Raw genomic sequence first — 10,380 nt, forward strand, 5'->3', positions numbered from 1 at the left:
GTCCACCGACGACGGGCTCTCGCCAGCACTGCTGCTGCGCAACACGGCACCGACCGAGCGTACGCGCACCCGCACCATGTCGGCCCACTCGCCCTCGCCCCCCTCGTCCAGCGCCGCCGTGTCGCTCCCGCCCGCCCTCGTCGTGCCCTCGACACCGCGACCAGCACCAGCTCGCCGGGCCAAGGCCTCGGATGGGTCCAACTCGGACGAGCTCGCACGCGCCGAGGTCCTCGAGCTCACCCTGTACGTCCCCTCCCCCTGGTTGTTGTTCGTGGATGAACCGGGCCGAGTTGGCTGACCCTCTCTGCTCGCCGTCGCACCGCAGGTTTGCCGAGAAGAAGGAGTGGATCGAGGACAAGATCAAGGTGCGCTCGTGCTGTTCCAGCCAACAGCCCTCGCACGCCGCACCCCTAACCTCGTCCTCCTCGCGCCGTCCCAGTTCCTCTCGGCCCTGCCGCCCGTCGACGTCGTCTCGCCCGAGCCGCCTCATCCCGCCACAGCAACTCGCGCAGAGCTCGACGCGTGGTGGGCCGAGCACGACCGCATCGAGACCGAGGTGGACGAGTACGACATGGGCGACCTTGCGCGCATGAGACAGTTCGCGCGCGGTACGTCCACTCTCTCTCCCCTCGTCCTACTGCCGTCGAGATCCTGACATCAGTTCGACGGTGATGTCGCAGACAAGAGCAAGCAGGCGCTGTCGCCTCGCGACACCGACCTCATCGAGATCACGCTCACGACCCTGTTCGCCGTCGACCGGCTCCTGCACCTCTTGCGACAGAGGCGCAAGGCGCTCACGCTCCTCGGTTACCGTCTCCAGTGCGTCGCTGCCAGCCCTCTCTCTGTCGTTCGAGTCGAGCAGGAGGAGCCTGACGTCGCGCGCGAGCCAACAGGTGGGAGGACGCGGTCTCAACGGCCTGGGCGGCGCAGCGGCAGATCATCGCCGACCTCTCGACCTTCCTCGCCAACGCGGCATGGGCACTACCGGCGTCTGCCGCTCCACGTCTGCGCCAGCCGTTCGACGACGCCGCCTCGCTCTCGACCTCGCCTTCCCTCTCCTCCCTTTCCTCCCTCGCCTCGTCCCGATCCCTTTCCCTCCTCGTCGCACCCGTCACGTCATCTCCAACCACGCCCTCACTGCGCGCCTCGACGCGGACGCACCTCGTCACCCTCCAGCACTCGGCCCTCTCGACCCTCGCGCACCAGCTCCACACGTCCCTCGTCCCGGCGTCCGCCACCGCCCTCGACAAGCTCATCGACGCTTCGCCGCAATCGCTCCCCGAGCCGTTCCTCGACGAGCAGGACCGCCTCGAGGCCGAGTGCAGCACCGCCGCACGAGGCCTGCGCGAGTTCCTCGACGGCGTCAGCGCGCAGCGCACCCAGGCCGACGCGCTTGCCGCCGACGCCGCCGCCGTCTCGACTCGCGTCGTCGCTGCAGCAGGCGATCGCGCCGTGCTCGCCGACCTGCGCGCCGTCGCCCTCCCGGCACTGCACGGCGCGCTCGCGCGCCTGCCCGTCCCGACGCACGCGCTCGCGCCTGCGCAGCGCGCAGCGAATGCCGGCGCGCGCTCGGCGCTCGAGGGCCTCGTCGACGCGGCGGAGGAGGCTGTTGTGCGGGCCGAGGGGCGCGCGAGGGCAAGGGCTCGGCTCGACGAGGTGCAGGGGCAGGCGCAGCGGGCGCGAGAGCGGCTCGAGGCGATCGAGGCCCGTTGGCGGGGCCTCGTGCACGAGTCGCCGCACGGCGTCGTCGAGTCGGCGAGCGCGCCGCAGGAGGAGCGGGACCGCGACGCGGCGCTCGAAGCGCTCGAGCCCGAGCTGCGCGACGCCGTCGCCGACGCGCGCGCCGTCCAGCCCGACGCAGCGCGCGTCATCGTCGCCGCGCGCGAGGCCGGCGTGCCGCGCGAGCTCGTCAAGGCGGTTCGAGGGGCGGCAGAGGAGCTGAGCGCGCTCGTCGGCGAGGTCGAGGAGCGGGTCGAGGCGGAGCAGAGGTGGCGGGAGGGCAGGGAGGCGGCGAGGGAGGTCCTGCGCGCACTAGCGCGTGCGAGGGAGCGGGTCGAGGAGGGCGTGCGGGCGTTGACGGACGAGGCGAGGAGAGCGAGGTGGACCCGGGCAGCGCCGGCGGACGACGAGGCGGCATCGCCGCGTCGACCTGTCCTCGACAACGTCCGCGTCGCGCAGGACGCACTGCTCGTGCCAGTACTCGCGCGAGTCGACGCTCTCGCCGCCGCCGGGCAGCCGCCGCCGCCGCTCGCCTCACCCGCAGCGGAGCTCGTCGCCGCTCTGCGCGAGGACACGACCGCCGCCCTCGAGTCGCTCGAGCGCCTGTGCGGCAGAGTCCTGGCGCAGAAGATCGCCGTACGGGCGCTCGACGTCGAGCTCGGCGTCGTCGAGGGCGACCTCGCTCAACTCGCCGTCGAGGTCGAGGCGCTCCGGCCCGGCGCGCCCTTGTCGCCGCTCGAGGAGCGCCTCGCCCAGTGCGCCGCCTCTCTCGAGCGCGTCACGTCGTCGGCGCACGCGCGAGTACCACTCCTCGCCGGCCCGGCGCCTGCAGGCGGCCGCCCCGAGCCGCCCTTCGACCTCGCCGAGCAGGACGGCGCCGTGCGCTCGTACGTCAACGAGCGGTGTGCGCGCGCGAGTGGGTCGGTCGACGAGGTGAGAAGGAGCTTGTGCGAGGTTGAGCATGGGAGGGCGGTGGCCGCTTGGGACGAGGCGGTCGAGCGGCTCGAGCGCGAGGTCGCCGCCATCGAGAAGGAGGCGGATCACCCGGACGATGCATCCTTTGCAGGTGCGCACGCCTCTCGCCTTTTCTTTCCGTATCCGCATGAAGGTTCCCTGACACTGGCGTTCCCTGCAGCCCACCTTTCGCGCCTCGACACCCTCGCCGTCACCGACCTCCCGTCGACCACCTCCTCCCTGTCGCACCTCCTGTCCGACCCGTGCGCCACCTCCCGTCGCTTCGCCACCTCGCACGCCGACCGCCAGACCCGTCTCGACAATCTCGCGGTCAGCTTCGGCGCTGCGCGCGAATCTCTCGTCGCCGCGCAGGCCGAGCGGCGCGCACAGCGGGCAGCGCTCGTCTCTGCCCTCACCGACCGAGCCGACACCTTCATGGCCATCGTCGGCGACGCAAAGCGCGCACGCCTCGACGGCGAGGGTGTGAGCGAGATGCTCGCCTCGAGCAGCGCCGCCTTGCTCAAGTCGGCCGACCTCGCCGAGCACTCGGCGCTCGACCGCCCCGCGCTCGAGCGCCTCGAGCGCAGCCTTGCGAGCCTGCGCGAGCGCCAGACCGAGACGAGCGCCGCCCTCGACGCGCTGCGCGAGCAGGTCGCGAGCTCGTCGGCCGATGTCGAGGCCCGGGCGGCCGTGTCGGCAGCCGATGCCGCCGCCGACTCGGGCCGCGTTGCCCTGCAGGCGGTCGAGGCGGCCGTCGGTCGCGTGCAGGAGATGAGCTCGAGTTGGGCGTCGAAGCGCGACGAGGTGTTGCGGGACCGGCGGCGCGAGGCAGTCGCAGCACCCGCAGCCGCTGCCGTCGCCGCCGTCGCACGTACTGCCGACGCTCAGCGCAGCCGCAGCCCTCCTCCTGGGCCTCGAGCTGTCGGCGGCGGTGCCGCAGGCGTGCAGGTGCTCGTCACCGCGTCGTCGGCGAGCGTGCCGGAAGAGCCGCCCTCAACCCCGACCTCGGCAGAGCCGACGGCGCCCATCGTCGTTCCGCCCTCGTCGCCCTCGCCGTCGTCAGGTCGTCGACGATCGCTCGGCTCGCTCAGCCCAGTCGGTCTCGGCCCCGACGAGGGCGCAGCCGACGACCCGTTCGGCTCCGCTCCTGCCGCACAAGATCCTTTCCACCTCGACTCGCCGGGCTTCGACGAGCCGGCTTCGGTCGTCCACCTGCGCCAGTGCATGCAGAAGGCAACTGCGCACGAGTGGCTCGACGCCGACGCCGTGCTGCAGCTCCCGAGCGCCGCCGACGCCCACGAGGTCGAGCAGCTCGTCGCACGTTGCCGCGCCGACCTCGACGACCTCGATCGACTACCGCACGAGCGGCTCCTGTGGACCGACCTCGACGCGCTCAAGGCCGAGCAGCAGAGCAAGGAGACGGCCGCCGCGCGAGTGAGCGCGCTCGCGCGGTTCGCCGAGCGAGTTGCGGCGGCCGATCTCGCGCTCAGCGACCTCCTCGTCGCCGTCGACGCTACCACGCCCGCCGCATGTGCGCCATCGCCTGAGCCTGGCTCGACGCCGGCCCTGTCGCTCGCCGAGGCGCTCGTTGCCGCCAGCGAGGCGGTGACGGCCGTGCGCGTCGGCGCCATCCCGGTCGTCGACGACGCTCGCGTCGCACGAGCGATCGAGCGCATCGAGGAGAGCTGGTCCGAGCTCCTCGGCCTCGTCGAGGACGTGCGGCCGCGGTCGGGCTCGACGGCGTCCACCTCGAGCTCGTCATCCCGTCACCTGACGAGGGGCACGGGCCCGTCTGCGGTACCTCGCACGCCATCTCGCACGTCGCAGGCGTCGAACAGCAGCTTGAGCGTCTCGTCGAGGTCCAGTTCTCGCACGTCGTCGTTGGCCTCAACTCGCTCGCCTCGCCCCTCGAGCGGCACTTCCTCCGCCCGGCACGAGACCGAGAGCGGCTTCGGCGCCCCGCAGACGCCGCGCTCGACAAGGAGCAACCACGGCAACGCGACGCGCGAGACGTCGACGTTGATCCGCCGCCGCCAGAGCGCGCTCCCGGCCACGACACCTCGTCGTGCGCCGTCCACGGCTCAAAGGCCGACATCGACCGCCGCGCACCCGTTCTCCTTCGACACGCCTGTCCGCGGCCGTACCGCCCAGTCGACGTCGACGCCGTCGACCGCTCCTCGTCGCACCCTCGCCGCCTCGACTCGTCGCGAGAGCTCGACCCGGAGCACCTCGGCTCCCCGCACGAGCCCCTCCTCGACCTTGAGCGCCTCGTCTAGCGGCCTCTTTTCCCCGCAAAAATCGCACACCCCGTCCAGCAGCTCGACCCGATCGTCCTTGCGCCAGTCGACCGCCTCGACCGCCTCGACCCGCACGGCCAGCATCGCCTCGTCGCGCTCGAGCACCATCCTCATGCGCACGCCTCAGCCGAGCATCAAAGCGACATCGCCGCCGTCGAAGCGCAACGCCAAAGCGCAGCACTACAGCGCCAACTTGGACAACAAGCTCGACCGCGAGGTCGGCAGCATCATCAACGCGCTCCCGCAGCACGTCCAGATCCCGATCCGCATCGCCGAGGGCAAGTGGACCGACGAGAGCGGCGTCTACAACATCGGCGGGCGCCTGTACTTCTGCAGGATCCTGCGCAGCAAGCAGGTCATGGTGCGTCCACCACGCCGCTCGGGCCTCGTCTCTCGCCGAACCTGTCCTGACCTATCTCTTCCGTGCATCCAGGTCCGCGTCGGCGGTGGATGGCTCAGCCTCCTCCAGTACGTCCCTCCCTTTGGCCAGCTTGTGGACGTGGCTCACTCGACGGCGCGCGCGCAGGTTCCTCATCACCCACTTTGGTCAAGTCGACGGCCTCACGATCTCGCCTTCCTCGTCTCTCTCGAAGAACCTCGGCTCGAGCAAGTCGCAGTGGGTCGCCGCCGACAGCGTGCGCAACCAGCTGGCCGCCTCGACGTCGGGCACCTCTTTGCGCGACCTCCTCGCGTCGTCCGTCTCGAGCACCGCCCTTTCCGACCTCGCGTCCTCCGCCTCGGCCACGCCGCTCCGCCAATCGCTCAACAGACACGTCGAGGTTCTTCCGAGCCCTCGACGGCCGCGAGGCAGCGACATCGGGCTCAACAGCGTGCCGCCGTCCGGGCCCCGTTCAGCAGCTCCGCCGACACCGCGTGCGCCGAGGACGCCCCGCCCGCCGGTCCCGATCTGGCGCCCATAACTTGGGCTCTCTCGTCCGCCAGTCCGGGCAGCCGCTCGGGCCGTCTCGCGCCGTCAAGCCGTCTCTCTCCCTCCTCTCCCTCCTCGGCTCGCCTCGGCCAGGCGCCACTGCGGGTCCAGCTCCAGGTGCGTCGAGATAACGTTCTCCAGAACTCTCTGTCTGTGTGGGGCGACGAGCCGAGCAGGGTCTTGCGAGAGAGGCCGACCCGCAGAGCGGCTCGCGGCATCGTTCGGAATCAGCGCCAAGACCCTGTCGTCGCGAGCAGCGATCGTCTTCCTGCGGGCCTGCCCTGACATCTCCTCCTTCTTCCACTGCAACAGAGCTCCCTGTCGTCTCGCGCCGAGACGCCGCGACGACGTTCCGGCGCTTTGACCCTCCCTCCTCGCTCGACCTTGCCGCCTCTCGGCGTATGCTCGTCTCTCGCCCTCTCGTAAATTCCTCCGTACCCTCCTTTGTTGCCGTCCTTATCTAGCCTTGCATTACGACCCTTTCTCCTGCCCTCAGTCACGAGTTGAGAGAATCGAGGGAGGCGACTCTCGGATTTTCCTCGCGGCTCTCGGCGGCGACGACGAGGGCGAGCGACGAGAAAGGAGTACGTATCAAGCTACAGCAACACAGGGGGTACCACACAGTGACTCGAGGTACTGTAGAGAGGGGCAAAAGGGGGAGAAACTCGGCGAAGACCCCATCCTCCTCCATCTCACCGCCCGACACGCTTCGACCGCTTCCTCTTCTTCTTGGCCTTGCCCGCCGCCGCCTGCCCCTCGTCTGCTCGAGCGCCGACGACCGACGTGCGCGCAGCCACGTCGGGCTTGCCCTCGCCGCCGTCGAGCTGCTGCGTCTCGTCCTCGCTGCCCGACTCGTCGCCGCTCGTCGACGTCGTCCCTGCTCGCTGCGGCGCCTGCGAGCCCGCGCTGCGCTCGCGCTTCTTGCCCACGGCGAGCGTCGCGACCTTGTACGCTTCGGCCGTGAAGACGGTCGCGGGATCGTGCGCCTCGCCGTCCGGGCGCTGCCGCACCGACGCGTCGGGCGAGTCGAGGAAGGCGGCGGCGGCGCGAGCGAGCAGCTCCTGCCAGCTCGACGACTCGAGCGACATGCCCTTGCCCTTGTGGTGGGTCGAGAGCGGCGCGGCCGGTTTGGCGGCGGACGAGGTCGAGGCGACCGACTGCGAGGGCCCGAGCGGGATCTTCTGGCCCGGGGCGAGGATGGCGGAGCCGGGCGGGAGCGCCTTGGGCGGCGGACCAAAGATGTAGCGGTCGCGCAAGATGAGCGGGTCGAAGTCGTGCAGGTACGAGAGCGGGTTGACCGAGGCCGTCTGCGTGATGAAGCTGCTCGGTCGGGCAAGGTCAGGACGAACAGGCGAGAGAGGAGCGAGAGGTGACGCACAAGGGCCGCTTGTCCTTGATGCACTCGTAGAAGACGAGGACGGTCGGGTCGGCTGTAGAAGAGAGAGAGTCAGCTCGAGTCGTTGAAGGGGAACGAGCGAGACGAGCCCGGCTCACCCATGACGACGCCGGCACGAAAGCCCTCGATGCGCATGCCCTCGGGCTTGCGGCAGCGAGAGAGCGCGACGTAGGCTCTGCGCGCGCAAGTTGGGAGGTCAGGGTCGGGAGATAGGGGGCGAGAAGGCGAGGGAGAGGAAGAGGACGCACTGGCCCTTCTCGAACGTGTTGGTGAGCCGTACGCCGACAGCGTCGAGTGACTGGCCTTGCGACTTGTGGATCGTGAGGGCCCACGCGAGCTGGAGCGGCAGCTGGGTGCGCGCGACCGTGTTGTACTTGTCGAGGTCGATGCACCAGGTGTGCGGCCGAATGATGACTGCGTGCGCGACAGCGAGAGGGTCAGGACCGAGTACAGAGGTAGAGAGAGGGCGACAGGGGACGCACGCTGTACGCCGCTGGCAAAGTAGACGAGAGGGAAGACCTCGTCCTCCTGCTGATCGGCCCACTCGTCGGCCGCCTTCTCGCGCCATTCCTCGCCGCCGAACGCCCCGCTCCTCGATCTGCCGCTCGCACCACCCTGACGCGACGCACCCTCCTTGACGTTGTCGAACGGCACCATGTCGCGGTCGACCCAGTCGACGATGACGCCGCGCGAGCCGTTCACGAGTCCACCTGCGAGACGAGGAGTGAGGGAGGGGACGCAGAATGATCGTGCGGACGAGGACGCACCCTTGACGTCGAGGTTGGCGAGGAGGAGGACCTGGGCGCCCTTCTTGAGCTGCAGATTTTGCGCCGGCGGAACGTTGGCGAGCTGCGAGCGACCAAGAGGTCAGTGCGTCGCTCGTGATGGCCTTGACGGCGGCCGGGACGCACACGTTCTCGAATGACCGTCTCGGCGTACTGGCCCTTGGCGGCGTCGAGCGCCTTGAACGTGTAGGCCGTCTCCTTGAGCTTGGCGAACTCGCGGCGGTTCTCCTCCTCGACGTCTCGGCGAAGCGGATACAGGTTGGTCGGCTGCACGTGACGTCCTCGTCGGCGTCAGGTCCGAGTTACGGGGGGGAGAGAGAAAGCGTGGGCGCACTTGGATCTTGATGCTGCCGCCCTGGCCGAGCTCGCTGCCGCACGAGTCGAGGAAGTCGATGCACGCCTGGTCGCACACACCCCGGCGAAACTTTTCGAGCGTCGCGATAAAGTCGGGATGGTCCTGGCGGAAGACCTGCGAGGGGAAGAAGGAGGTGAGCGTGCGCCTTGTGAAAGTCGAGGTGCGAGGCGGTTGTTCGGGCGCACCTTCGTGAGCTCCATGATCTTGAACTCGCACTCGGCCCTGTTGGTGGCGGGGCGTCAGTCGCATCGACAGGAAGGGTAGGCGAGACGAGGGACGGACCAGGCCTCGGTCTCGAACGCGAAGCGCCGATGCCGCCACTCGTGCCCGCACCCGACGGGCTCGCCCTTCTTGTCGGTGCCCGTCACGCAGCGGTAGATGTCGGCTTGCGGCACAGGCTTGGCGCGCTCCTCGTAAGGCAGGCAGGCGTCGTGCAAGGCGAGCTTCTTGATGATGTGGTGGCCTGAAAAGAGGATAAAGTCAGAGGGGTCCGAGGAGGCTCGAGAGCGAGAGGGGACGCACCGCAGCGCATACACCGCCAGTCGGGCTTTGGCTCGGGTACAGGAGGAAGCTGGAAGAAGTCGCCCGACACTATGAGCTGGATGCCGCCTGCGGGGAGCGAACGCGAGGTGAGCGACGCGAACGCGTCGAGGCGAGGAGAGAGGCGAGGGGACGCACCGAACGGCTTGTTGCTCCTGCGCACGAGCTTGCCGAGCACGTGCAGCTTGGTGAACAGGTCGGCCGGGCTCATCGAGACCTCGTCGATGACGAGGACCTGCGTGTTGCGCCACGTCTTCTCCTTCTCGGGCGAGCTCGTGATCTTGCCGTACAGCGCCGACACCGTCTGTCGCAGGGAGCGCAGGTCAGCTCCATCGATGAACGGGCGGGGAGGGTACAGGAGAGAGAGGAGCGAGGACGCACGTCCTTGGCGAGGCCGACGCCGGCCCACGAGTGGACCGTGATGCCGCTGATCTGGAGGGCGGCGATGCCGGTCGTCGCCGTCACCTGGTACGGGCGCTGGAGATGCTCGAGGAGGCGCGTGATCTCCTGCAGGAGGAACGACTTGCCGACGCCGGCCGAGCCCGTGAAGAAGACGTTGCCGCCGGCGCGGACCTGCTCGAGTACGGCGAGCTGCTCGTCGGAGCACCGCTCGTCCGGCTCCCAGACCTGCGGCACCTCGGGTGCGGCGGCGGCGGCTCCTCCTGGGCCGTGCTCGACCTTGGGCTTGATGTCGAGGCCGCCCTTGCCCGTGCCGTACCGCGAGATGCCCGGCGCCGAGATCGTGAAGCCGAACTGGCCGAGCGAGCTCGCCGCGAGTTGCTCGCGCTTCTTCTCGCGGTCGTGACGCTTTCTCGCGTCGTCTCGTTCTGGCGCTGCGGGCAGGACAAAGAATGCGGTCATTTGAGGCCGGCATGGAAAGGGAAAGGCAAAGGGGGACGCACTCGGCGGAGAGCAGCCTCCTTCTGCGCGGCGATCTCGTCCTTTGTGCGGCGCTGCGTCGACGACGGGAACTGCGAGGCAGGAGCCGGGCTCGAGGGCAGGTTGGGCGTCTTGGTGACGACAGGCGGCGCCCACTCGGTGTTGCGGACCTCGGGCTCGAGAGGTCGAGGCGGACCCGGCGACGGCGCCTCGCTCTCGGGGCCGACCACGCTCGGCTCGGCGGTGCTGTCCACGTCCATGATGTCGTCCTCGTCGAGTGCAGGGCTGGCGTCGATCGCGGGCGGCGACAGGTGCGGTGTTTGATGAGGACGGCTCGAACCTTGTGCGGCCGCCGTCGGCGCTCCGGGCGGCTGAGACGAGGCCGCCAGGGTCTGCGACGAGTCGAGGCGAGATGCCGCGAGCAACCGCTGGCCCAGGGCGGTGATGGACGGGGCGGGAGCAGGGAACGGGCGGGCGGGGTCGGACGACGGCGGCGAGGTGGACGACGACGAGGGCATCTGGTGCGA

The 10,380-nt window shown here is 69.8% G+C and overlaps 2 protein-coding genes across 2 annotated transcripts; one reads left to right on the plus strand and one right to left on the minus strand.

The window, feature by feature from the left end:
* Positions 1-76: 76 nt before the first annotated feature.
* Positions 77-5,890, plus strand: RHOBADRAFT_41758 (uncharacterized protein; the record flags this gene model as incomplete). Its single annotated transcript, XM_018413940.1, has 8 exons — positions 77-243; positions 326-365; positions 440-608; positions 681-819; positions 894-2,785; positions 2,855-5,331; positions 5,404-5,438; positions 5,497-5,890. The coding sequence occupies 8 exons, from the start codon at positions 77-79 to the stop codon at positions 5,888-5,890; spliced, it is 5,313 nt and encodes a 1,770-aa protein (XP_018273809.1).
* A 2,908-nt stretch (positions 5,891-8,798) lies between these two features.
* On the minus strand, positions 8,799-10,229 carry RHOBADRAFT_33947 (uncharacterized protein; the record flags this gene model as incomplete). The annotated part of the gene is made up of 4 exons (XM_018413157.1): positions 8,799-9,043; positions 9,113-9,278; positions 9,356-9,807; positions 9,877-10,229. Coding segments are annotated over 4 exons (1,215 nt in total), but the record flags the coding sequence as incomplete, so codon positions are not given.
* Positions 10,230-10,380: the final 151 nt, after the last annotated feature.

The sequence above is a fragment of the Rhodotorula graminis genome (assembly GCF_001329695.1).
Source record: "Rhodotorula graminis WP1 unplaced genomic scaffold RHOBAscaffold_2, whole genome shotgun sequence".
Classification (NCBI taxonomy): Eukaryota; Fungi; Basidiomycota; class Microbotryomycetes; order Sporidiobolales; family Sporidiobolaceae; genus Rhodotorula; species Rhodotorula graminis.